The sequence below is a fragment of the Symphodus melops genome (genome assembly GCF_947650265.1).
Source record: "Symphodus melops genome assembly, chromosome: 8".
Lineage (NCBI taxonomy): Eukaryota > Metazoa > Chordata > Actinopteri > Labriformes > Labridae > Symphodus > Symphodus melops.
In genome coordinates, this window is record NC_136698.1 from 11,110,099 (window position 1) to 11,138,062 (window position 27,964).

Sequence of the window (27,964 nt, forward strand, 5' to 3'; positions counted from 1 at the left end):
CTCCTACTCAGAGATATTTAGTATGTATACAGTGGACTCGGTACATTGTACAGACTACAGAGCAGACTGGCTGCAGCTGCTGAGTGCTGCAAATGTAAACCTGTCTGAATGTATGGGATTAGAGATATTCCCTCAATGCCCGTCTGGCCTGGTGAAATATCCACTCAAATAAACACAGTCACTCTGCAGGCTTCATTATAGATCACTTTTATTATACGGACAGAAATCATACAGTTTAAGAATGTGAAACGTTCCTCGCCTGACAAACGAGGATCCAGAAGAGGAAATAGACATGTAAAAGAAGCAGGGAGGTGGATGGGTACATGGATGCGTAGAGAGGGGGAAGACGCCGAACCAACATGCTGAGATCTCACTTCTTCTGGCGCCTGAGAAGAGAACACAATTTTTTTTTAGAATTTTATTTTTTAAAAAGCCACCCAAACAATAATAAAGACAAAGAAAAAGAATTTCCTGTAACTGGCAGAATCTAATGACCTACTGTGCCCCTCTTCATTCAGATCACAGCAGATTATTTATCCCCTTATGACTTGTTTGCAATATATGACATAGCTAAATCCTCGATAGGAACAGGGACCCTCTGCGTGGACAGGGTCATGCTAACCTGTTGGCTTCGGAGCCGTTTACTCAGCGACCTTAGCCACGCAGGGTTAGCCTGACAAAGATCTCTGCAGTGTTGAACGTGTCACATAGCACTTGAACCTCATAAAGAGATGACAGAGTGCGAACAGAGGGCCTAATTTGGTCATTGACACCTCAATGCACACACGGTATCATGGGAGGCAGGCTGCAGTCAATCCAACGAAGAAAAAAAACAAAACAAAAAAAAACACAAGAAGCAGCCAGGAAGCGTAAAGAATCCAAATTCAACTTTGAGTGGAGTTGGAGGGTTTGCCCAGATGGCAGCTCGGTTTAAATTCCTTCATGTCAGTGATGTCTGGTTATGCTTTGAAACAGCAGTACAGACCTGCACTGTGTGTTATCAGTAATCCAACATTATTCCCTTTGAAACACTAACTGCTTGTTCGATTTGAGTAAAGCCAGAGAAGAACTTGTGTCACCTGAAGTGTGCTTCTACATCGAGAGCATCCACACGATCTTCTGAAAAGTCTGATTTAATATCTGTGAATTAATGCTACACGACCTTTGAGGACACCGTAGAAAGAAGGTGTCATTTTCTCTGTTGGTATACCTTTGCTCTGAGAAGAACTTCTACTCATCAATGTACTCGAAGGGCTCGGGAGGCTCTGGTTCCTGCTCTTCCTCCTCGATTTTGGGGCCGTGGGCCGAGACGGGCTCCACCAGCTCCTCCTCCTCCTCACTCGTGTCCTTCATGATGATGATGCCGCCAGTGTGGAGCTGGAGACAGAAAGAAGGGAGGAGGGCTTCCCATTAGAACAGACCTGCTGATGTACTGCAGGTACTCATCTTTTAAGTATCCTCGCTTGAAGTCCAAAGAACAAACTGCTCTGTATTTGTTTATATCTCCCTCTTAAATGTGACCAGAAACTTGATGCTTATGTAACAGCTGGAAAGAAGGTGAAGTCAGCAGTTACATGGACGGCTCAGTTCACTCGGACTGGCAGAATAAGGAGAAAGCAAACAGAAGGTAGAACTGGACATTTTCTAAACCCAAAATCAATCTTAGTCAATAAAGAAAGCTAAAATGCACCTTCAAGAAATATTTATTTTTATGTACTATTTAATACAGTTTCATAGAACGAAAAAAAAAAAAAGAGTGGAAAAATAGAAAAGTGTGAGAGAGTAAAAAAAGTCAGTTACAATTAAAGGCTTTCTATAAAACAGATTCCAAGAGGAGTCCAGAAAACCTTTTCACTTCCTAAACTCATCTTTGAAGGTTAACTCAAACCCTGGGGAAGTATCCGAACACGTTTAGAGACGAGGACAGATCGTCACTTTATACTACAAGATGTGAGACGCTGTACTCCAAACGTAGCGAGGAACACTTCCTCTTTACAGGACTGAGGTGAGCGCTTATTGGGCGACTGCACATCGTCCGACCCGTTTACTGCGGAAAACTGTCAACATTTACGGCAGGCGCCGTGTTTATAGATCTGAACGGGAGGAGTTCAGGCCTCGGAGAAGTTCCAGAGACGCCAAAAATCAACCAGCAGCTTCAGAAAATTCAGATATCTGAAGGATTTCCGAGAAAAAAAATTCAACAATACTTTTTTTTTTTTTTTTTTGCCATTATTAAAATGGAATGTTAAGATGACGAGCACAGTCTAAAGTTAGGAACATGTCACCATTATACCAGAATCTGTTGATCACATTGTGTCTGGTATTGTAACAGTGTTGTTACCGGTTTGAAGGGCTGGTAGCGGCACGTCTCGAGCATGTTGAGGACTTTGAGCTGAGCTGGCATCACTCTGGCCGGGTTCTCCAGGAGCTGGAAGTTTGGCTCTGCCTCTTTCTTCTTCTCTTTCTCCTTCTCCTTCTCCTTTTCCTTCTCCTTCTCCTTCTCCTTCTCGTCGTCCTTTTTCTCCTTCTCTCCCTCCTGGACTTCCTGTGACGGAGAGAGGAAGCATTTTCTACATCAGGTCGGACACGTGCTTTTTTTTAAGGCCAGTCAATGAAATCAAATACGATTCTTATATTTATGATGAGGGGAGGAGAACACGAGCATCTCCAACGCACCACTTCCATCTTCTCCTCCTCCTTTTCCTTCTTCTCCTTCTCCTTCTTCTTGGCTTTGGCTGTGATGGAAAGAACCGCAGTGGATACCTAAAGAGAGAGTGAGCACATGAGTAAGATGATACAAATGTAAATGTTGCAAATACAACTGAGAGAAAAAAGGTCAGAGATGCCAACGTAAGAAATATAAATATATACGGCAACTGAGTTAAAAGTGTGATAGGAAGGGCTCAAATCCTTCACAAGTTCATATGGAGAGAGCTGCACATCGCCTCACTAAAAGTGAAAGAAAGAGGATGGGGGCAATGTTGTGTGTCGCTCCCTCAGCTCTCACCTTCTCCTTCTCTTTCTCTTTGGGGACCTCCAGGGCGGGTGGGTAGGCGAAGGTGGAGGGCTTACAGTTGGATCTGTACTGCACCTTAGGCATCTGAACAGAGAGGAGAGAGAGAAGAGGCGTTTGTCAAGACGTCACCTGGTTCTGATCTGCCGCAGAAGGAAACGATCTTTGAAGCCACGTTGAAGGTACCGTCTCTTTAAAACACCTTTAGATCCTAGAAAGGGATTTTAGATTCCAGACGCTCGTATCCTCCTTACATGAATATAAATGTACACTTCATTCAGTTCTGTGCGCTCTAAGGAATGAATGAGTGAATGAATCTTTATTGTCATTGTAACAGGTACAGAGAGGTCAGAGGTTTCCTTGTGGAGTCTCAGATTCGTGAACAGTCGTGCCGTTCCCATCAGCAGTGTGCTCATATTGCAGACAGAACTTCCTTCATATGCTTTAGACTTAGTCCTCCTTCATTGTCATTCAAATTTAAACTTTACAGTACAGATAAGAATGAAATGTCGCATTAGCTCGTTATAGTGCAGGAAAAAAAAGCAGCTTTAAGAATTTACCTACGGAATGTTGTATTTACAAAATAAAGTGCAACAATAAACTTCAGATTGATTGGATGGGGGGGGGGGTCTACTGTTTCACTCTGAAGACCCTCGGCTTGTTTACATTTAGCAGCTACACTTTCATTTGTAACACAGCTTTTTAGTATTTAATATTAAATACAAAATATTTACAAGAAATGCAGCATTTTATAACTTTTTTTGCAGGAAAGAATCTGTCACATTGTATACATTGTATTTAAGAGGCTCTTATCGTGTGTGGACACAAACACAAATGGACTGTAGCCTTTTTAGTACCTTGAGGTCCTTGTTGAGACCAATTATGGCAGTTGGTGTGAAGGCCAGTGACAAGAAGTGCGAGAGGGGGAACCAGAACCAGAACTGGGTGAAGACCAGCAGGCCAACCATGGAGGGCATGTGTGTGTGGCCGGTCCTGGACTGAAGAGAGATGGTCACATTACGTCCACCTGGACAACAGAGGGCAGAAAAGGTTCAGAGGGTTTTAAAAATAGACACAAGACCTGGAAAACTAATTCTTCTGGGATGACGGTAAGTCTTTGTTTGAGGTTTTCAGTGTGTGTGTGCGTGTGTATCACACTGATCATAGATTTAAAAACGAAGGTCACCTTGGCACAAGAATTGTCAGATGATGGAGTTGGAGGTTAATTAGGGCACAGACGAGGACGGTCACCGCCCTTCAAATGTCGTCTTTTGGCTTCATCTTATCTGACCTTTGATCCCAGGAAGGATTTATATTACAGGGACAAAACGGTGTGTCAGCTAAACCCAGGAATGCATTGTCTCCAACATCCTGCATTTGGATTTTAAACTGAGACCTTCTTCATCATTATGAGATGTGAGCAACACTTCAGACTTATGATCCTTTATGGGACACTGGTGTAACTCCTACTATAAACTGACTTTTATATTAACTAATCATTATGTACCATCTGTTCTTTCATACATGTATTATGTTGTTTTTAAGTACAGTAAAATAAATATGAACATTATACACCTGCATAAATAAGAGTGGAAATCTGGGGGTTTTCCGTTACACCTAGCTAAACCTGGAGTCTAATGTCAACTGTTTTAGAAGAGATGCATTAACATACTAATGAATGTCAACTCACTGAACTGCATTACACAGATAGTCTCATCTCTGTGTACCTAATAAACAAACTAAGGAAACACTTTCATTTTTGAAAAGATGTTTTTTTGGGCCATTTCTGTGTTTATTGAGGACCGCAGGGCCATCCGGTACCTTTTTAAGCTTCTGTTCCTCGTTTGTTACCTCATTTGCTTTGGGGGAAAATTTTTTAAAAAAAAGGTGATGAACACGGGACAAGGTGGCTTGTCGTAAGGAGTACCAAAGAGTAAAAGGTCTTTTCTGGGACAAACAGTAAAGGGTGTTAGCAGAAGGGAAGACAGAGGGAGGGAGGAAGAACAGATAGGAGGACCACTCGAACATTTTTACAGGATTGAATAGAAAACTTTCCTTTGAACAGGGCTAGGTTACCAGGGAGGAGTCAATCCCAGTTTAAATCATTGTCTTTCACTGATGATTTAGGATCGGGGCCTTATCGTGACATCTGAACCAGTGTTGAAACCGTTCCAGCCGCACTGATTGAACGTCGGCCAGAATGAGTCACACGTTTCGCTCAGCATCGCGACTTGGTACTTAAGGGACTCTTTAAAAGTCGACAAAAAGGTTGAGCGCACTCAACAGAAGGGTTCCCCCAGGCCCGCTGTTTTTGCCAAGTTTGAAGTGCAAATTTTTTTTTTTATTGGAAGGAGTAAGTCGGTGAGGAAAAAGGAGTGAGTGCTCGAGGACGAACATAAACCTGCTCGCTGTGTCCTTTTAAAAGACAAAGCCACTGAATCCCAGAATCTAGATAGGGCATCATTTGCTACATAATGAGAGCGAGAGAGAGACAGCTAATCAGAGCTAATGAATGAATGATATTATTATTGAGGGGAAAGTTTGTTGAATGCAGCCTGAACATGTACGATGAAGATGGAGAGAGTGTTAGAGAACCAGCAACAGAGACGGCTATTTCCTGTGTAATGAGCCCTGATTGCTTCCGCCCGTCAAATCAAACACAATTACCCGTGCACCTCAAAAACCTTCACCGTGTGAGCGCGTTGACATCGCTGCCATTCAAACGGCACAGACGACCGTCCTGAATGTTTCAAACTGTGAGCTGCACACTGAACTCAACTCCCCGTGACTTGTGTAACTGCGAGTGCGGGTGAGGGCGGGGCTACTGGTTGCAAAAAAAAAAAAAAACGTGTCATTGGCAAAGATGGCCTCACGCAGAGTCATGGTAGCATCTTGGCTGAATGAATTCCAGCTAAAACACCCGATTTGATCAATTAAGATTGAGATCCTGTCGGTCAATTAATTCTTCAGAAGGAAATTTTATAATCCCATGATTTACACACGTGATGCAGATACGTCCTTTTCCACACCCGGTTGTGCCTTTAGACAGGAGTGTATAAACAGAGCTGGTTTCCCTCTGCTTTTTATACAAGTGCATGAAAACCGGCTTCAGGTCGAACCTGCATTCAGAGTTTGTGTAAATATGAGAATGTGGGTGTGGGTGTGTCTAGCTCTGTACGTGACGATGTGCAGCTCTTAAGGACCTCACACACACACAAAAACACACAGCATGCTTGTATCCACAAACACCAGGGCAGACACACAAACACAGAGATTATCGGACAAACAGCAATCACGGGGGGGGGCGCGAGCGGCCATGTGGCCCCCCGAGCAGAGCAGAGGTGAGGTAACACCATCTGCTAATGCACCTTAGCAGGATCTGTTCCAGACACACGGTGCACAGGTGGTCAACTATTAACTCTAATTAAGACACAATCACAGAATACAGTTATGGCAGATCACATTTTTCTTCCCTCCTGAGGGGTTAATGATCACAGGCTGGACCGCGTGTACAAGTTTGATCTCCTCCGACTTTGGTGACAGACTGATAAACCTTTCGCCTGCTGAGGAGACCGATCAACTCAGGGACAGGCCAGTCGGCCAGTGTTCAATGTAATATTTACCTTTTTGTGACACCATGGTCTGGTGGACTCACCTGCATCAAGAATTCCCTGGGCCAGGATGGCGCCAAACTTTGCCATAACGTCATCATGCTTGTCGTTTATGACCTTGGAATAAAGCTGCCTGAACTGGTTCACCTAAAACAGCGGGAACAGATAAAAGTGTTAAAGTCCAGTACAGGTGGAACCGATGGCCCAACAACCCCCCCCTCCTTTTTTTTTTTATTTCCAGCCGGGAAAAATTTAACAATTTAGTCGAGAATGGACTTTGTCACATTTAAATGAAAATTAAATCCAAAAATGTGCTAAAATCTAAACTTTAACATGATTTACAACTACGATTCTTTATTTGATCAAATAAGTCCTTAACAGTCTCGTAGCAGTGTATATAAATATACAATCCAAAGACTGTTTGTAAAGCTCATCTCTGAATCAAACTTCTTTTAGTGCATGGAAGTATTTTTCACTCCGACTCCATTGTATGATTTATATGAGCATTCATCTCTTCTTTAAAGTAATGCAGAGAGGGTGAATGGTGGCATATTTTCCCCTTCCTCGTCTGAGCGTCTTTGTCAGACAATTCTTCACCTTCAGGAAGGATAACATTTGTGATCTGAGCTGTCAGAGGCCACAACACAGTGCGTCAAACTTGCCCCCCCCCCCCCCGATGATGATGTTGCGTGAGTTGAAACACGAACAGCAAATGTTAACCTTTGAGTAAACATAGCTGGGGTAGTTCTTGGCTAAATTGGCCCAATTTACCAGCATAAAGCTGGAGGCCTCAGACGACCGTGTTCAGCTGGGAGGCAGATTTCAAAGTTAAGAAGTCTGCTGCTTTGAAATAAACAGACGTGGATGTCAAACCACCTCACATTCCACTATTTGTAAAAACGGCCTCTTGCACAATCTAGCATACCGACTTCAGCTTTGTGAACTGTTGCTGAGCAGATGAGGAGTCTGGCAAAGCTTAACCTTCTGTGAGAAAGCAAGAGGGGCTCTGAGGCTGCAGTTATCCATCGACTGTTCGCTCTCCAGTCTTCTGTGACACATGTCTTTCCTCCTGCGTTTAAACGTCTGATGCCCCGTCCCTTTTCCCTTTCTTTCACTCCTAACTCACTCAAACCACCGGCCCCAGTGGTAGATTAGGAATGAAGAGTACTGAGGCGTGCCGTTAGTCAACTTTCCACTTAAAATACTAAGCAGCACATCTTTAGTTTCTTACATTTATACAAACTGCTTTAGAAAAAGAAAAAAAAGCAACAACATGTTCTGTTTTGTCCTCCACCTCAAAAAGACGTCAGAGGACTGATCAAGGCTGAGGAGGAAGAAATAAAGAGATATTGCGCTTACCTTGGGACAGGTGACTTCAGTCTGCTGGATCATGATGAGGGCAGAGGCGATGAGGGCGCCCTGTCTCACATAATTCACTGGGTCGTTGGTCATAGGTTCCAGCAGATTGATGGCCTCCTGAAGAGGGAAAGGCACAAAAAATGTTTGTTTTTTTTTAAATAATAATTTTGATTTACAAGAAGGATCACCTCCGTTAACAATCATCCACTGAAACTTACCCAGCTAAATAAAGAGACTAATAATAAATTGTTTTATTGACGGAGAGGACATCAAAGTAAGAGTTGATCCAATCATTTGAAAATGTGTGTATTTTATTAAATGATAAGAAACAGCTTCTAACTCCTTGAAAGCAAGTTTGTAGTTTTTGCACAGATCAAAGTCAACGTGAGTCTGATATTTAGATGTTTCATTTCAAACACATTTAACATTTTCTGTTTGCAACAGAGCTGATCAGTTCCACAAGGGTATTTTCATTTGGAGAATAACAGGAAGACAGATTATCAACAGAGGCAACCAGACCGCACAAATTAATGACATTAGTGTCATCCATATCTGGTTGCCCGGGACAACTGCCTAACAGTTCTGACAAGCCCTGCCAGTTTCCTCCCATGAAGCAGATGATGTGAATGTAAGGAGTAAGGGAGCGTTGCTCTCTCTTCTGTTCTCAGCTGAGCAGTAATGGCTGTAAACCACACCAGGAGACTCGGAGGGAGGCGTCGGCCCCGCCAGGGAAAGACAAACAAACCAGGATGATGACAGTGGAGGTAAAATAAACCATGTTTCATCAGTGTTCTCGGCCCGGCTGGCTCAGACAGCCGTGTGCTGGGAGGAGAAGTCAAAGTGTAAAGCCAACACCAGCCAACCACATCCTGTTCCTGATTGGCTGTCGGGGAGTTTAATTGAGGGTATTTACTGTCAGGCCCAATCAGCATGCGGGGCGACACATAACGCGGCTGCTCAAGAGCTTCTTAATCCATGTTCAGTAGTGTTCCTTCAGACTTATAACTCAGCATGAGATGAAAGTTGAAAATCGGCTTCAGTACGTCACGGCGATGAACGACCAAAACGTGTTTAAACAAACCTAAACAGTGGAGAACACGAGTTACCACCGCATCACTGGACCAACTCAAACTATTCTCAATCTATTTATCACAAGCACATTTCTGTCTAATCTGATTCTTAAAACAATGTTGACCTGCATTTACTCACACCCATTTTTATCAGCGTAAAACAGAAAGGAGCCAATAACAGCTTTTTTGTTGTTGTATTATCAAGTTCATCCGTCCGCCACAAATTGTTTTATTTCTTTTATTCTATTTTCTTTATTAATCCATGAGGGGAAAAATTCTGGTTCGCGCTCTGTCATTTTAGAGACATGCTCCTCACTACAGTCAGTACAGAACGAGCGACAGCTGCCCCAAAGAAGAGCCCCAGAGTTTATGATTGATGGGAGAGGAATGCTCTTTCTAAACAGGTGACCCACCTTTCCTGGCACAACATCATTACTCAGACTGAAGACCTCGTGGGTTTGAAAGGTTCAATCACGGTCAAGAAACAAGCTGTGCTGTTTTCGGAGGCCCATAGCGCATCTCATCAAAACAGCCACTTTTGTACTTCAAGGCTCAGGATGCACGTTTTTACAAAAACGTAAAGTGTGGTAATAACAAAATGTGTTTTTGTTTTGTTTTGTTTCTTCAGCTCATCTTTAAAGAAAATACAGATGTATGAGCCTGCGGTGCTGACACAAGTGCAGAGCTCTTTAATCTAACTGCAGCGTATTAGATGAGCCTTACTGTACAAGCAGGAGGATTATTTATTACACTTATACTAAGCTGCTGCTGTGCATACAACCATTAAAAGATGTTATAACATTTATATTTTAATCTTGGAACTCCAATTATGAGAGAAAAGTCGAACGCTATCCATGTGTTTTAATATGTTTTGTTGAACAGAGTTAAAGGGATCGATAGATTGTCTGATTATGAGACACTGTTCGGTCCGAAAACAATAACCATGAGCTTTACATTGAAGATGAATGTGCTAGCTAAGGTAAGTGTATGTTGTGGTAAAGGCGGGGGGGTGCACTCACCTTGTTGCCTGACCCAGCACAGCAGATACCCAGAGCCATGGCAGCTCCACAGCGCACATGAGGGTTGTAGCTCTCTGACAGAAGAGACACCACACTGGGACACTGCTCCGGCGTCCTGAACACACACAAAGTGAGAGAGGAGAAAATGTGTCCGTCAGACAGAGTAGAAACATGAGCACAGAAACGTTCCACGTGACGGACAGAAATGAGGAACGACTGCACAAAACATCAACGCAGCTTACGCACTGACTGAGGTCGTGAGTCTGAAGCGGCTGAGATAAGGACCGCAGTTAGCTGGCGCTTAAAGTGCCAAAAACATTTGAAATATTTCATAGTCAAGTGAAGTCTCGTGAGCCGATCGGAGTAGCCTCACACTTGGTCCCTCAAGATTTCACAAAAGATATGTCGTCTTCCTGATAAGGCTTTTTGGAGTGGTAGCGATCCAGCTGTAGTGACATCATTCATTCACAAATCCAGCCGTTCACGCCCACCTAGCGCCAATCATCCAATAACGCACGATTTAAAACCACACCTCCAAACACTCGCGTTCGGGAAATCTAATAATAAGGAAAGCAGTGATACAAGTCTACAATTAGAGAATCAGTCAAGATAAAATCAAAAATCACACTCGTTGGGACACTTGTTTAGAAATCCCAAATATTCCCAGTTTATGTTGGGGAAGGGAAACAAGGGTTTGTGCTGAATCTCCATCTGATTTAAAACACAAAACAGCCTCAATAAGTCTAGAAAACAACGTCTTAATGAGCAGAAGCTTCCCTGGGGTTTGTGTTCAGTCCTTTACAAATAAATAGCGCATGTTCTAAAAACATAATCTTTCTTCGTTTGTGTATCCTATTGTCATCTGAATAATCCAAATACCGTATTTGAGCTGAGCTTCTATTTCCAATCTTCGAGGGATCTAGATCGTTTTTTCAACTTTCCCCGCAGGGTGAGAGTTCAGTCTATTCTGGTGGTGAGATGTGGACCAGATCCTGAAGCGATGAAAGAATGTGTTCTTTAGGCTTTATCTGTAGAACTGACTTCATCGGATCGACATCTTGTTTCAGAGTCGAGGTCGTCAAGTCTCTAATACCTGCCTTTGCAGCTAAAGCCTATCATGAAGTCCATCCATTACAGCCGAGCTGAAGCATTTCTTTTTAAACAGTGCAGTGAGGCTTTCTTTGGTAGTCTAGTCAATCCCACCATACTCAAATCTGATCTGAGGACAGAAAACAAACCAGAATCACATGTGCCAAACAACAGTCAGGGTCGGCTCAAGGCATACAGGTGTCGCCTTAGGGCACCCATAAACCCAAATGTTTTGAAGAACTGCCCTACATGACGTTAAGTACAGTACAGGCAACTTCTTCACGTTCTCTCTCTTTGGTCTCTCGCTCACTGCGCAGCGTCCGACACATGCTGACAGTGTGAACAAGTTTTACAGTGCAGCATGACCTGTATCAGTAAATGTGTATTTTCTGTAATAAATACATTTTATTTTGAAGGAGTCAGGAGGACAAAGTAGGTTAAGTCTCAGACACACAATCGTGGTTTAAACTAAATCCACTCTCTTCATCCCTGATTGCTGGCTCCTCTCTTTAACAAAAAGGAACAAAAAGTCCAAAAATAAACCTTTAAAATAATTAAAATTATTTCCACTGCTACTCCCTTATCGCAGCAAGTGGGCCTCGTGGGAGAAGGCTCGTTATTATGATGATGCAGCGAAACCATCTGCACAGAACAATTTAAAAAAAGACACTTGACGGTTCATAAGTAGAAGATACAGAGACATCGCACCTCAAACTTTGCAACCAAAGAGAAACATTAGAGCCAATCTCACCCTCATGATCTCCTGCTGAGCGGTTTAAGAATATGCTTCGATAAATAATCAGTGCTTTTCTGTATTCATAGGGAAATATTAATCTTTTTAAAATATATGTCCATGTCATTATTATTATTTATTCGGACCATGAGAGACATGAGTTTATCAGCCCTATTTACCTAAGGGATCCAAATACACAAATCATTCACCAGAATGGTTAATGTACTGTGGAAGCACATGAGCATGCCTCATAGTTATCATGATGTGAGTGACAAGAGGCTGATACAGCTGCAACCTAATAAGTCCCTCTGTCTGCAGGTCCAGGGCAACGGTCTGACAAGTAACACACACACACACACACACACACACACACACACACACACACACACACACACACACACACACACACACACACACACACACACACACACACACACACACACACACACACACACACACACACACACACACACACACACACACACACACACACACACACACACACACACACACACACACACACACACACACACACACACACACACACACACACACACACACACACACACACACACACACACACACACACACGCGTGAGAAAATGACCCATGGTAGAGTCATCACAAAATCCTGGGCTTAAAGATACAAGTTTACAAAAAAAAAAAAAAAAAGGCACCGTGGAGCCCAGACAGAACAGAGTTTCTTGTGATAGTATTGGTCGCCCAGTTGTATTGTACATATCGAGTGTGTTTCTCTCTTTACTGGGAGAGATAGGGACAGGCATCCAAAGTCACGGATTACTGGCTGCATTTCTCACATTTTCTTGTGAAGAGAAGAATCACTCACCATCATCTGGTTACTGTAAACTCCAGGGATTGCTTATTTCCAAGTCTTAAACTATCATGAGCAGAACAACGAGTGCACACCGAGGGAGAATTCATTAAGACAGAGAAATCTAAGATAAAAAAAAAAAAAAGTTATACTCTGAATTTAACCTTGAAACTAATACGATTGATTATAGACTAGTCTCTATGGTGTACCACTCACATTTTTGGAGAAACGTACCACATGGAAGGTTTCACCCCAGATACCAATACTACAACCCCCACCACACTGCTGGCTTCGTATGGAGAACAGAAAGTGACAAATATAAACAGTGGGACGGCTGTGTTGAGGGAAATGACCTCCCAGAACCGCTGGCATGTTGCCAGCACGGAGACATTCATCTGTTTCGTACGGACTGACTCACGGGCAAGACAGAGGGAGGGGGGGGGGGGGGGGGGGGGGGAGTGAGGAGTGAACAGGACTGGAAAGAGTGTGAGCCGCTCACAGGCTGTGTGCAAGGGCCAGCAGATGGGAATAAGGAGAGAGGCAGAGGAGCCGCAGCAGCAGCTGAAAGATTTAAACCTGCGACCAAGTTATTTGATGCGAGGCAAGACTGGGGCTTCCTCCAACGTGTGGAAGTTAAACAATTTCCACATCATGGACTGCTTCAGCCAGAGACAGATTTAGGTTATGCCGCTGAGGGGAGGCATTCCCCGTCACGTTCTTATTTGGACAGAGAGGAGATATAAAAATTAGACTGGGGAGTTTAAAAGACTACGTTACGGAGGTGTGCAAAGTTCCTAATGTATCGCTGTACTGTTCCTCCGTACGAAACACTGCTTCAGTGTTTTATGGAAGCTGAGACGTGGAGGTTTGGAAAAATACTCCAAGAGTTGAAATGACAAGCAAGAGTTTGAATGTTCAACAGACGTTGCTTTTAAGAGCAGGTAAGAAACTAAAGTAGCATACGGATATGGCTTATTTATTTATTGTACGTAGTGCATAGGAGCTAAACATCTGTGTGCAGTCAGTTTAGGAACGTGTGAAAACCATCTCTCATCTTTCACTTTCAAAAACCGTTTTCTTTCTGTTACTCTTTTCTTTTCTTGTTAAAAAGCATTCTTACATTTTCAATATCAGAATCAAAAAATAACTCAACATTTTACTTTGTTGATCTGAAAATAAATGAATAAATTCTCTGAACTCCTCATTTGTGTTCAGACATGTGTCAGTGTTTTGCGAGTGTTTTTTTTATTCCTAATATTTTCCAGCTTAGTAAACTTCTTTCTGTAACGTGCAAAGTTAGAAGACCGTCTACATTGACAGAGAGGTGTCATTATTTTGCTATCAAACTAATTCAATCAAAGAGTAACTCTTCTCCTTTGGCGTCTGTTTGTTCTTTAAAGTTGACGTGCTGGATGAAAAGAGGTTCCGGCCCCTCAGAAGGTGAGGACCCCGGCTCACATTTCACGGTGGAGATATAGATCGTGTTTGGATTATTACCACCAGTGGAGTTGGACCTTATTTTTTTATTTTAATTCACTGTACGTCAGCTATTCTGCTGGGTTTGAACACGGCACAAAGGATGTAGCATCCTGTGCACTGATCAGTCCTACCCTGCGTCCTCGCCTTTGGGACCCAGTGACCATGCTGGCCGAGTGTCCGTCACCAGAAAGACCAGAGACCCAACCCGCGCTACAGCCTGCTGTGAGCTCTGCAGCACCATGTCTCCTCTCCAGGCTAACGGCTCACAGTCTGGAGAAGAGCCCGGGGCTCAGCTGAAATGGGCTGCCTTGCTCATCGTCATGGTCATCATCCCGACAATTGGAGGAAACATCCTGGTCATCCTCGCCGTGTCACTAGAAAGGAAGCTGCAAAACGCAACAAACTACTTTCTGATGTCCCTTGCCATGGCTGATCTGTTGGTGGGACTCCTAGTGATGCCCATCGCTCTTGTCACTGTTCTTTACAGTAAGTTTAGTCACTGAGCTGTGTTGGTCTAACTGTACCCTCAAGACAAGTCTGTGCAGTAAAAAAACAATAAATGCTTCACTCTACTGGGATAACAGTCCTCGAGATTAAATAACCAAGTAATCCACAACGTCGACATTTTTTAAAGTGTTAAAGCAGATATGAGGGGGCATAACAAACGAAGAGTGTTTTTTTCCACTTCAACGATAAATGAATCAGCCTTCCTCCTTTAAAGAGAAAAAACAAACTGAAAGATAGCAGGAGGACGACAATAACAGTGAGTAGACCAGATAAAATCTCTATTATCTTTAAACAAATTATTCAAGATGAAATATAACAAGATGGTTGACAACAAACATCCTACTTCCTCTCACAGGACTGTTGCAGCAGGTGCACGTCCTGATTTTCTCGTACAGTGGATTATCATCAATGGCCATAAATGTCTGTCCAGACACGGAGCTGTGGGAATATTCTCTAGGTTTTATTGCACGTACACAAAATATCGGCTCCATTTAGTATTTCCATCATTTTACTGGCAAATAATTACCCACATAATATTTATGTCTCGGGTCATATAACATTGGAGTGTATTGTGGGACGAGACTTTTAGTGATTACTGAAGAGTTTGTTTAAGCATGAGAACATTCATGGCAGGCACAAGTCAACACGGTCCCAGGTTCTGATTCCATCCATGTTTTGAAACTGGCTCTGCAATCCATTTACCATGACATGTCACACTACGATTAGTTCTATGACTGTGTCTCGAACAAATAAAGCACAAACTTCTTGACTGTGGTCAGCACAGCAGACAGGACGTACGCCACGTCAGCTGCTAGCTTATGTATTTAATGGATTCATCTGTACGCAGCAACACATCCCGTTTGTTCTGGCATCAAACAGGTTTAACAAGGGAATAACTTTGCCCAGTGTTTTTTTCTGTCGTTGTAATGAACTGACCTCAACTTGTCAGGAGAGTGAAAGACCTTAGTTATAATTGTAGGTGAGACGTTTTAAAGACAATAAATCAGTGGTTGAGCTGTGACAGAAAGTCAGAATGTCGTACATTAAACATCTATATATTGAATCTAGAGAGCAAGATAAAAAAGTGATTACAGTACCACTTGCATGGACTGCCAGTCGTTTCCACATCTGTCTGACAGATGAATTCAAAGCAGACGGAGAAAACCCTCAAAATGTAAAAGATCTGCACTGCTTGTTTAAAATGTGAAAACACACTGCTGTAAACTTAAAATAGAGCTGCGTGACTGGGACCATTTAACGAGATGCTTTTTTTTTTTTTTTTAAGCCAGAGGATTCAGTATTGCTAAACCATAGTGATCACATAGTCTTTGTTTATATCTCGCCACAAGCCAAATCAAAACATCCATTTTCTCCACGTTTTTATTATCTTCTGTTTCTTAGTTTGGGATGATTGTAGGTCATTGATTGTAGGAGAACTTGCTGTGCTTACGAAGTGTTCTGCATGCTTATAGGACGAGGATTTTTATAGATAGACGAGCAAACACAAGTAAGTATTTTGAAAAAGAAAACAGTGGAGTGCAGAATTGTAGCGCTCAGATCTTTTGAAAAAAAAATTAATATTTACTTTAGGAATAGTAACAACTCTGCTATAATTGTACTTTAATAAAATTAGACTAGAACATTTCCTTTGATTGGATATACACTCCCCTGCTCGAAACCATGATGAACTTTGACTTCTTTTTTTTTTCACTAATCTTAAGAATGAGTGTTGGGCCACGGCTCAGAATCTGCACACAGTTTACTGCGATGGAAGGAGACGTGGGCGAGAGACAGGGAAGGCAGCGTAACGCCTGAAACTTTCTGGTTCATTCTGTTAATGCTCTATAGCTACTTGCACGTTACACTATTTATTGAGCTTGGAATGGGACTAAACATTACATGGGACTACCTCTGCTTTGAGGAGGAATTAAGGATTGGTGAATGAAAAAGTCGTCCAGAAGGAACCACAAAGTAAACTATGAGTCAAAATTTCCCCTCAAGTGAGAAAGTGGTGCGAGGGTAAGAAGCGAAGCTTTAAACATACTCCTTTTACAAAAGAACAATACTTCCAACAAACCTTTGCAATCTTAATGAGCAACAGGACAAAAGCCAGGATAATTCCTCGTCCTTTTTTTTTTTTTTTTATGTCTGGAACTTCAAATAAACACTACTGTTTGGAGAAAAGTCTCCAGCACTTCTTCATAAAGAGTTTTGACCTCCATAAACAGCCAGTGAGCCAGGGAGCATTCCTTTAAGGGATAAACAAACACGAGTGCTACTTTCAATCCTTCATCGAGTCCATCTCCCCGAAGTGACAGCGTGCAAGATCCAATTCTTTTTTTAGAATGACATTAAGTGATTCTTTATTTTGTACTTTACAGGCAGGTTGTTCAGAATAGAGAACAAGCTTTTAAAAAGAAAAGAAAACAAAAAAAGTCATGTAAATTACTGAAACAAACAGGTCATGTGTAACTGGACTTATTTCCTTCCCGTCTTCTCTCTCTAGACTCAGACTGGCCTCTTCCAGAGTCCCTCTGCCCCATTTGGCTGTTCCTCGATGTGCTGTTTTCGACGGCGTCCATCATGCACCTATGTGCCATTTCACTGGATCGCTACATTGCCATCAAGAAACCAATCCAGCACAGCCAGTACAAATCTAGAGCCAAAGCAATGCTAAAAATTGCACTAGTGTGGCTCATATCTATAGGTAAGCATGAAGACTTCCTCCATGCCAACACAAATCCTGTCTGCCCTGCAGACGTCTTCGTTTATGAATGCTAGTAAGAAATTATTCAGAGTTTTCTTTTCTAGATATTAAAACCAAAGTCATGTTTGAAAATCCTCCTCCCAAAACCTGAGTGTGTTCAGAAAAACTGCACAAGATTTCAACGTTATACTCAAATCTTCCTAAAGTCTCAGCTTCTGTATCAGAGAGAAACAAATCAAACATTTGAAAGCTAAATGCAATTGGCTTTATCTGGAAATTAAAATGAGGGCTTTGCACTCATGTTCGTTGCTGTACGAGACGTGGACGTCCCTCAGGTCTGAAAGGTCTCATCACGTCTAAATGGGTCAAGCAATCAGAAAACTAAAAATCCACGTCTTTATTATGTTCAGCTCAGGAGATTAAAGTGTGTCGAGCACTCAGTGTAATAAAGGTACAGTCTGCTTGTCTGATGGGTTTGGTTTTATTTGACCTTCTTGTCAAGATCAAAGCCAAAAGATCATTAGGAAGGAAGAAAGCAGCACTTAATTCAGCTGAAAGCACCAGAGTTTTTACTGTAACTGTATACGTGTGCTCAGTTTAAGAGGGTTCGAGGCAGGCCATGGGTTTAGAGCAGCGGTGTCCAAACGTTTTGTCTTGCGGGCCAAATTGTCGTGTTGGAATCGCTCACTGCCAACAGGTTTAGTTTTTTTTTTTTTTTCTTAAATGATATTGTTTTTGACCTCTTCAAAAAAACATAACTACACAATAAATAATTGCAGTGAGAAACGTTTGTGTTCTATTTTTTTTTTTAAGGCTTTCTAGATAAGAGTCTAAAAGGTTTGCAAAAGAAACCCTTTAATAAAAAGGCCTTTTTTTTTTAATTCGTTTTTCACAGAATCAAGCCTGTACTATGGCTCATCTTTCTTGTACAAGCTTTCTGTATTTAGCTCAGGTTATTAAATGCTTAAACAGCCTGCTTGCAAAAAAATATATGAATGGGCTCATTTTCATAGTTAACAAAAAATGTGGAAAATATTCAAAGTTGTTTGTACTGAAAATGTTCTATTTTAGTCATATCTTTCATGCCTCGCTAACATGAAAAATAAAAATAAAAAAAATGCCATCTGAATGAGATCTCCGGCCAAAATCTTTTGATTCTTCGGTTGAAGTCGACGGCCGCAAAACTAAACGCCTCTCGGGCCGCACTTTGGACACCCCTGGTTTAGAATATATACTGCAATCACAATTTGCCTCCTTATTCCTGACACTATCCTTTCACCAATTAGGATTTAGCTTCTCCCACTTCCTTGGATAGAAAGAAGGGTGTTTGTAGATAAAATAATGTGTCTGTCAGGAGTGGATTTATGCAGTTTGTGTTATTTTACAGGTATTGCAATCCCGATCCCGATTAAGGGTCTTAAAGACCAGCATCATCCCAACAACGTCACCTTCAATGGTAACCACACGTGCCTGCTGAAAACGGACACCTTCCGAGAGTTCATCATGTTTGGCTCCTTGGTGGCGTTCTTCATCCCTCTGACCATCATGATGATCATCTACCTTCTAACTGTTCAGGTGCTGCGCAAGAAGGTTTATTTGCTCAAGTCAAAGGTGGCTCAGCGCTTCAACTACCAAAACGTCTCCACAGTTTTTAAAAGGGAACAGGCTTTCACTCTGCCTGAAGCTGCACAGCTGAACATGCTGGATAACAAAATGTCCTGGATGCGAGAAAAAAATAATCCAGGAACATTAAACTCTCCCACAGGAGATGAGCTGTGCTTTCGGAGAATGTCGACAATGGGCAAGAAGTCGATGCAGACTCTGAGCAATGAGCAGCGCGCGTCAAAGGTGCTGGGCATCGTCTTCCTCCTGTTCGTAGTCATGTGGTGCCCTTTCTTTATAACTAATATCACCTCTGTGCTTTGCACCAGCTGTGACGCACATTTAATTTCCCGACTGATGGAAATCTTCGTTTGGGTTGGTTATGTGTCGTCAGGCATCAACCCTCTGGTCTACACCTTATTCAACAAAACATTCAGGGAAGCGTTCACACGTTACATCACCTGTAACTACAAGACCTTCGCTAGTCACGAGCCAGGAAGGCACCCATGGGCTACAGGTACAGATCGGACCTTTACAAGGATTTCATTCAGATCTTCCATGGCAGAAAACTCAAAACTGTTCATGAAGCAGGGGATGAAAAATGGCATTGGAGCAGTGAGCTGCCAAAGTCACCTCAGGTTCCAGCAAGAACCTGCACAGCCACCCAGTGGTGTCATGTTAGGCACAATGCTCCTGACTGAGAGTGAAAGCCACAAGCACGAGGAACATGTTACTTGTGTGTAGTAACAACGGATGAAAGAACACAGGTTGGAAAAAAAAAGGACAACTTCAAATATGTCAGATTTATAATGCCAAAGTTTTTTCTCAGTACAGACGAAAGGCCAGCCACTCGACTAGAATTAAATAAAATACTGTCAAAATACAACATGGCAATTTGTTTTCAATCTCAATGTAATCGACAAATTCTGAATACTGGTGCAAGGACAATATCTAACCTGCTGCCGTCTTATTCTGCTTCAGTCATTTTTTTCTTTTTTTTAAATGAAAGACATTATATTCAAATAAAATCTGAAAAATAAAGATGTACCTCTTTGTCTTACTCCTCTATAAGAAAGACAACTAAACAATAATCACAATCAGTAGAGAGCAAAACGTTTGAGTTTCAAATGCTATAAAACCCTGATGACCTGTCAGAGGTCAAAAAGAAGGAAAAAACAGAACATGTGTGCTCTCTGAGAACGTGACGAGATCATAACCTGGAAACTCTGAACACAGTAACAAATATAACTCTTGGAAATCCTGATCATGCCATCAACAATCTCAGACTACGAGCTCCAATGTTTGTTTTTTTGAAATTATACTTTTAAATCTCTCCTGCAGCAGAAACACAATCTTTTGCACTTTTGAAACAATGCTTCTTGTACATGCTGGACTTTTGGAAAACACTTTTGCATGTGTATTGCAGCCTCAATGTTTTGGCATGTTTGAAGGTTTTGGATTCAAAGACTGTATATGAGAATAGACCATATTCAAATCTAATGGAAATCTGAAAAGGTTTAATAAAGTTGTTTCTGTATTTCTGAACCGAGAGAAAATTCGAAGCATGAGTTTGTTTGTTTTTAATGCCGACACACCTACACGCGTTTGCTACTTTCCCTCTCAGGACTCAGCTTTGACAAAAGCAAAACACGACGGCCATTAAACTGTGAGAATGAGCCTAAAAAGGTCGACAAACACCAGAACAGAGACAATGAGGGAAGGTGCAGTCTGAGTACTCCCTTTAACTGTTTCTTTATGATACAACAATGACGGCTTGTACACTTCAACAAAAAGTGCTGCAGATATCCAAATGATATCAAGTTAAACTGCTCACATAAAAAAGCTAAAGAAGGCACGATTTAGAGATTTGGATGAGACAATGTCGGTATGCGTGTTTGGAGTGTTTCAGGGTTTAATTGTTGTCTAGACTGACCCTGTCTCCCTGTCTGTGGATCTTGGAAGAACGGCAGAGACCCGAGACGTTTGAACTCAAAGCCATCTTCATTATGACATCCAAGGGTGCATGTTACAGGGAGTTATCATTTAGCCATTAGGCTGGGAGGCAGGAGGAGAGAAAGCAAACTGAATTGTGGTTCAGAAGTCTCTTTCTAAACACAGTGAAGATTTACACGAAGTTTATCTAACGGCCAACTGACACTGCAGCAAATCACGCTGCCTTTTCTGGCCTTAAAATCTGTACGCTGCAAGGTTTGTTTTTTAACGAGGGGATTGCAAAGGTTCACAAAAAAGCAATGCTGTGCGCACATTGTCAAGCTGAAGTCATCATGATGATCAGTTGTTAAAAACAAACATGGATCATCACAGCATCACCAAAAGATTTCAGAGTTTAAGATGCCAAAAAATACAATAAACAAATCAATGAGGTTACACTGAATATTATATCACAAACTCCAGTGTATACGTCCAGTAACCCTTCAAACACAAAGCAGTGTGATATAGTTTAGGGGCCGATAGATACAACTGATCTTCTGTCCAAGAATTGAACGCTTCCTTGAAAAGAAACTTAAAGGAGTCAGTGATAAAGAGATAGTGTGGTCCTTACCTGAACAAGATGAAGCCAATGGACTCCACAGCAGCCCTTCTGACATCATCGTTAACGTCACTGACCTGAAGAAAGACAAGCAGTCAAACAACCGAAACTTCCACTGCAACTTGTCCGACCTGTGATTCACTTGACTCATGTTGCTTGCCTGCCGTTCACAGTGAAAGGAGAACAGTGCACCCCGACACCATGAAATAACTTCGGCTTGTTTAAGACGCCACCCACAGGACAATAAGTGAATCACACTTCAGTGGCTTCATTTAGAAACGCAATACACACATGAATGGCATACATCTCTAAACTCCACTGTCATTACCTTCATTTTCAATGTGTTGCTTTTTATAAGTAAGTCTGTATTAGTTAGTTGGTTTCCCTTTATTTAAAAGGAGGACAGAGTTTAGAGGATTTGGTACAACTTCATGCAGGTTTATAAGCAAACACCTATGTGCTCCGTTAGTCCTTTGCTGGCAGCTTCTGCTTCACAGGCGGCATGATAAAGCTGTCTTACCAACAGTGAAATAAAGTGTTGAGAAGACAGCCAAACAGGAAACACTCACAGCGACATGAAGCAGACGTCGGATGGCCTTGTTGTTCCCGGAGCCACAGTAGGCCATACCCACTGTGTACATACCAGAGCGCCGCAGGATGGGATCCTGCCACAGACGATGAGAGAAAGCAGAGCATTGAGATTCTGGGTCTGGAAAAACAAACTACGATCCTACAGAGCAATTCCTGCAGAAAAATCGCTCTTTAGGATGAACTGCACACCCTACACACAGCTTTGAGCATATTGTGCACGTGACATGTTTTCTAATAGCTTTTCAGCCTTACCTTGTCTCGGCAGAGGCTTTCAATAAGGGTATCAGCCTCCTCCATGCGTCCATACATGACCAGAGCTATTCCCACAGCCAGACCGCGCAAGATCTTCTCGTGCTGCGTCTCCTGAGCGTAGCCTACCATGTCCTCGATAGCCTGGGCCGACTTGGAGCCCAGCATGACCAGACCCAGGGCCAGGCCTGCGGCTTCACCTAAAGGGGTTACACGTCGTTCAGTATGGCTCGTGTTGGGTTATCCAGTAGAGACAGTACAGAGCCTTTTAGCCTCACTGCAATTGGGAAACATTGAGTTTGAGGCCTACGCACCAGTAACAGCGTCATCCTGGTACAGGTTTGACTTCAGGAGGTCATAAACGTCTTGTCGAGCCGTGCCCAACGCAGCCAAACCAAGGCCAAGAGCACCACCATGACGGACAATCTGGGACAGATTGTAGGAGGAAAACAGGTTAAGACTTATGTAGACTAGCTGCTGGAGTCACCTACCAACCTCAACTTGAAGTTTTTCACAACACTCCTCTCACAAGTGCACAAACGTTATTTTGGAGAAATGTTGAATTGACCGGCATTTTCACACATGATGTGAAATACTCACATCATTGCTGGCGTTTTTGAGCTGACTGAGCAGGTAGTCGATGATGTCGCCTCCATGGTTGGCATGAATGAGTCCTAGGGCGTATAAGCCTCCTCCCTCCTGGTAGGCTGAGCCAGGGGAGGTGTCTTTTGGCAAATAGGTCGCCATTAACTGGAGAGCTTCCTTCTCGTGACCCTGGAAAAAAGCAATTTAATGTTCAAAATTGAATGTGGTATAAAACTAGAAGTGATGAGTTACTTTTCTGATGTAGCATATTTGAGCATAGCAGCATAAATGTACCTTGTGTATGACACCCAGGCTTGCTGTGGCTGTGAACTTTGCCCAGTTGGTGGCTCTTGCAAGCCATTCCAAGTTTTCTCTACAAGGTCAAAAAAAACAAACAATGTTGACTTACATTTCACTCCTGAGTATGTTTCTGTCATTATCTCAATGCAATCTATGAAATGTGCATTTCCATTCTAGTATCACAATTACCTGAGGAATTGGTCGCTTGTGGTTCCTGTGTGCATGAAAGAGTTTGCTATTACTGTGGCTGTGTGGCACACCGAATTTCGGACTGCATCCTGGAGTTACAAAAAGCAAATAAAGAAGGTAAGTAAATGAAAGATCAGCAGTGAGCCATGAAAGAAAATACAGTGACAAAGCAACCTGCAGCTCTTCTGATTGTGAACGATGGACATTTCCCGAGCCAACATTACCTTTGTGTTTTTGAGGATCATCAGATCTGTGTTGTTATTTCGGATTAGGAATTGCAAGTGCAGCTCAATGGCCATCTCCCCGCTAAGGATTTTGATCATCTTGGCGTTCTGATCTTTTGGTTCGTCTTTCTGCAAAGAACAGAGAAGCAATATGATGAAGTGAAACTGTAAGACAAAGTTTTCTCGACTTTAAGAAACGTAACCTGCACATTGCATCACACAAAAGAGCAAAGGTATAAAACAATCCAAGGGCTTACAGCTTCTGTTTGCTTTCCAGCGGGAGAGCTGCCGGCTTTTTCATCTGTCTCCATCGCATCACTGTAAGACATCAAACATCCTTTGTCATTTCTGAATAATTTTATTAGAAGTAAGTAAGAGGATGACTCAAATAAGGCTTTGCCAGGCTTCTGCTAGCTATCCCAGATCTGCTAACCTAATCACTGTAAGTGTATATTAGTTTCCATTTCTTACATTCACTTAGTTTTCAGAAGGCGCAAGCAATGACGTGCGCACGTGTGCACACACATCAGCTTCACAACAGAAAACAGAACTTACACCAAACTTTCTTCCTGACTTAGAGTTTCACAGAAAGTTTAAACGGATGCTTTAATCAAAACAATTTCACAGTTAAAAAGTTGACGTGACCCATCTCAATAGAATCACACGCACTGCTTTAGGCTAAGTATTAGTGCGCCCTTTGGTTTCCCCCCTGCCCACCTGTCTTTGTCTGGTGTGGGCACAGTGCCTGTGTTTGTAGAGCCGGGCACTGAAGGGATGGGTGTTCCAACAGTCCTCAGGTTCTGGATGACAGAAGAGAGGAACTGCTGGCTGGCGCTCTCGTACAGATCAAAGCAGATCTGATAAGCCATCAGCAGGTTGTCCTCCTTGACGAGCTTCTCCAAGATGTCACTCACAGCCTGTGGGTCATCCAGGAAAATCAGGCACTAAAGAGGCAAGGAGGAAAAAAACATCAAAGTTATTCAAAGGAGATTTATGCTTCTGGCAAATTCAGTAAATGCAGAGTGCAAGTTTGATCAATGTTTTCAGCTGCCTAATAGGATGTCGAGTATTAAGACATTTTACTGCAGTTTGAGTATAAAGTTGAGGATTTCATGCAGGCCTGTACCAAGTTCAGTAGCCATTATTTCAGGTTCAACTGGTTCATTTTAAGCAGTGCGTCCTTAAATAATGTGCAACATTTGAGACACTGTGTTCAGTTCATCTTCAGGGAGGTTTTAGAGGACGCACTTTGTGATGCTGTTATTCTGTCCTGCATTACTGAGAGATGTGTTTTGGTTATTTAGCCTGCATGTACTTGTAACAGTCATCAAGTAATTTACCAGATGTCTTTAGTGTAGCAAAGATCTGCTCGTTACCTGACAGACGTTGATGAAATCAGGCTTCTCCAGGTTCATGTAGAGCTTGACCAGCACACGCAGCACCTCGTTGCGGAACTTCTTGTTCTGCATCAGAGACATGCAGACCTTCAGGCTGTACGCAAGAAGTCCACTCACGTCAGTCTGCATGAGAGGTGAAAGAAAGGAAAATTATACATGATGACAGAAAAGGCATAATGATACACGAGGGCAGTTGCAGGGATTAAAACGCATGTATTTAAAATATGGTCATGTTGTACTGTGATTAAGTTTCTTCAATCACAACAACAACAACAACAACATGAAGTGTAGAACTCATCTCTGAATCACAATAGTGGCTTACCGACTCCAAAATGGTCTTCTCAAACATATCAAGCCTCCTGGTCTCCAGGGCGATGCCAATGGCCTGCTTGTACTTGTGGTTGTCTAGGCAACGCAGGAACATCTTGTTGACAATACCCTCGAGACGGGGGTCGATGCTTTTCTTCTCCTCGTCCTCTGGCAGCTCGGCATTCTCCACCCGGAGTTTGGTGTAGTGGTCGATGCATTTGGCTAGAACATGAATTTTAAAAAAAATGTGTAAAAGGAGATGCCCTTCACGTCTGAACAGGGATGTAAGTTAAGTTCATCACCATCACCAAAAAGCCTCAGTACGGTTGCACAGATCAATTTAAAAAACAGGTTTTTCATTTAAGTTAATTATTATTTAGAGCAATAATTTATTATTATTTATTTATTAGAGCCTGTTTAAAAAGAGACGAAGAAATATGAAATGATAACTAAAAAAAAAAAATGACAGTCAAGTGTTTTCTTTTAATAACTCACCAATGATGGTCTCCACATATTCTGAGTCATCTGTGACATTGAAGAGATCTCCAGCACCAAGAGCATAATTCAGTGATTCCTCAAAGGCTCCGAGATGGTAGAAAACCTTCGACGCCACCAGGGCAGCAAATGCTCTGCTTTGAAAGGTCTCATCCTCATACAGGACTTCACTGTGAGAAGACAACATGCGAATTGAAGAGTGAATTATCCCATCTTGAAAAGATGAGCACTTGAAAAGCACAGTTGAATGCGTTTAAGATTCGATAATAAAAATGTCAGATGAAGTGCAGACAATAAAATGTGCAGATTAAAATGGTTGGTAAACAAATAACATTCTTAAATTAATCCCTATAAACACTTACATTTTATCAACTGATCCTGATATCTCAGCCCAGAAGTCATTCACAATGGAGTCTAGCTTGTGAAGAGCAAACTCCTGCAAGTGAGAGACACGTTTTGCTGACACATTAGACACTTTCTCTGTATTTACCATTTTTTCATGACAATTTCATTACTCAAAGATTGTTTGTAGTTGATTGTGTTTAGGAGTGACAATTCCAGCAGTTCTGACTTTTTCCCCTCCAATAAAACAGCCTGTTGTGTTTATTGCATTGACCCTAAAAGTTTCATCTAGACATTAGTAATATTTAAAGAATAACTTTGTCTTTACAAGTAAACACAAAGATGCTGTTTGGTATTATGACCTTGAATTGTTCCTATATTGGAGGTAGCCAGTTACAAGCTGGTAAACACGCCACGTCTTACCTTGAGCTGTGGCTCCTCCTCATCAAGGAGAGAAATAATTCCAGCTTTATAAGAAAAAATAAATAAATAAGAAAACAGAATTAAAATCAGAGCTTTTAATTCATATGCATTCTTCATTATCAAAATAAGCTTTATTGACCGGGTATGTTTAACACACAAACAATATAACTTGGATAGACTGTGCTCTCTGTAGAATGTAAACATTAACAATCAACTAAGCAATATGAACATGTAATCAATGACTTACAAGACTAAATAAGATAATGGTGCAATGGTGAGTAGTGCAAAAGGATGATGAAGTGAACATGAGGTAGTTATATTCACAGTATTTACGTTATAGAGTGGAGTTATGCAAAGACAAATCTATAAACCAAAAGATTTTAAAAAATAGATAGAAATAACGTCATCTCGCTTTGTATTGCATTTCTATACGTACATGGCAATGAAGAGATTTACTTCATGCTAAACACACCTAATAATAATATGACATATAATATGAATCGTATCCTATTTCAAGTCCCATTAATGTATTTTACTTTTATTATTACACTATATACTGTGTGTGTGTATTTATATATATATACACACACACAGATGTATATATTCAACGTTAAGCTTTTAAAGTTTTAAAAGATTATTCAAACGCCGTGAAGGCAGCTTTATTGACAGCTTTTGACAAATTTGACAACTGATGGACATTTCAGAGACAGCGCACCTGTAAACACTTTGGTTTGATTGTCTTTGTGGTTTTTATTCCCCGTGATGAGCAGTCAATCTTTAGTTTTATGAAAAGTGAACACTTTAAGAGGTTGAATAATTAGAGATACTGAACACTGTAATGTTAAATTTACTGTACTGATACATTATAGAGAACGACTATATCGTAACAAACAGGCAGTAGATAAAATGCAACGTGGTGATACAAAACAAACATTGAAGATAGACCTTTATAAAGTGAATCTGTTTGTTTTATTACAGATTACCGGCTGGTAGCTAACTGAGACATGCTAAGTTAGCAATGTGACTCAGCTAATTCAATGGCAGACAGCTAATGTTGCTGCTAGCAATATAAAACACTTTTCTCAACTTACCGGCAGATGTAATCATTATTGACTGTGATGACCCTCCTCAGCCCCACGAAGGTGATACGACAGTGGGATTCCGTGCGATTTTAGTGATATTGGAAATAATAATAGTCTCCGTAATACAAAGACAAGACGCATCCGTTGTTGCTAACCTCCTTCTGTCCAATACAGCAATGCATCCCCCTCCTAAGGACCTTTGGTGAT

At 41.8% G+C, this 27,964-nt stretch overlaps 2 protein-coding genes across 2 annotated transcripts; one reads left to right on the plus strand and one right to left on the minus strand.

Annotated features, from left to right (window-relative positions):
- Positions 1 to 191: 191 nt before the first annotated feature.
- Positions 192 to 27,960, minus strand: psmd1 (proteasome 26S subunit, non-ATPase 1). Its single transcript, XM_079349775.1, has 25 exons — positions 27,767 to 27,960; positions 26,676 to 26,719; positions 26,273 to 26,346; positions 25,911 to 26,080; positions 25,429 to 25,637; positions 25,086 to 25,229; positions 24,427 to 24,653; positions 23,967 to 24,027; positions 23,710 to 23,838; positions 23,486 to 23,574; positions 23,291 to 23,369; positions 23,012 to 23,185; positions 22,726 to 22,837; positions 22,415 to 22,611; positions 22,141 to 22,236; positions 21,584 to 21,648; positions 10,073 to 10,187; positions 7,984 to 8,100; positions 6,669 to 6,771; positions 3,871 to 4,040; positions 3,008 to 3,100; positions 2,677 to 2,763; positions 2,342 to 2,545; positions 1,211 to 1,377; positions 192 to 386 (listed from the first exon to the last, which is right to left on the minus strand). Exons 1-24 carry the CDS (start codon positions 27,780 to 27,782, stop codon positions 1,231 to 1,233), a joined length of 2,922 nt encoding a protein of 973 aa, XP_079205901.1. The 5' UTR covers positions 27,783 to 27,960; the 3' UTR covers positions 192 to 386; positions 1,211 to 1,230.
- On the plus strand, positions 13,808 to 21,521 carry htr2b (5-hydroxytryptamine (serotonin) receptor 2B, G protein-coupled). Its single transcript, XM_079349777.1, has 3 exons — positions 13,808 to 14,690; positions 17,218 to 17,418; positions 18,806 to 21,521. Exons 1-3 carry the CDS (start codon positions 14,444 to 14,446, stop codon positions 19,762 to 19,764), a joined length of 1,407 nt encoding a protein of 468 aa, XP_079205903.1. The 5' UTR covers positions 13,808 to 14,443; the 3' UTR covers positions 19,765 to 21,521.
- Positions 27,961 to 27,964: the final 4 nt, after the last annotated feature.

Excerpts from the sequence above, each read along its gene's own strand:
- htr2b (XM_079349777.1), top strand. The coding sequence starts at position 14,444 with ATGTCTCCTCTCCAGGCTAACGGCTCACAGTCTGGAGAAGAGCCCGGG. Across the intron at positions 14,691-17,217 it reads TCTTGTCACTGTTCTTTACA|ACTCAGACTGGCCTCTTCCA; the intron begins GTAAGTTTAGTC and ends TTCTCTCTCTAG. Across the intron at positions 17,419-18,805 it reads AGTGTGGCTCATATCTATAG|GTATTGCAATCCCGATCCCG; the intron begins GTAAGCATGAAG and ends GTTATTTTACAG.
- psmd1 (XM_079349775.1), bottom strand. Across the intron at positions 26,081-26,272 it reads TCAGGATCAGTTGATAAAAT|TGAAGTCCTGTATGAGGATG; the intron begins GTAAGTGTTTAT and ends GTCTTCTCACAG. Across the intron at positions 3,101-3,870 it reads GTCTCAACAAGGACCTCAAG|ATGCCTAAGGTGCAGTACAG; the intron begins GTACTAAAAAGG and ends CTCTCTGTTCAG.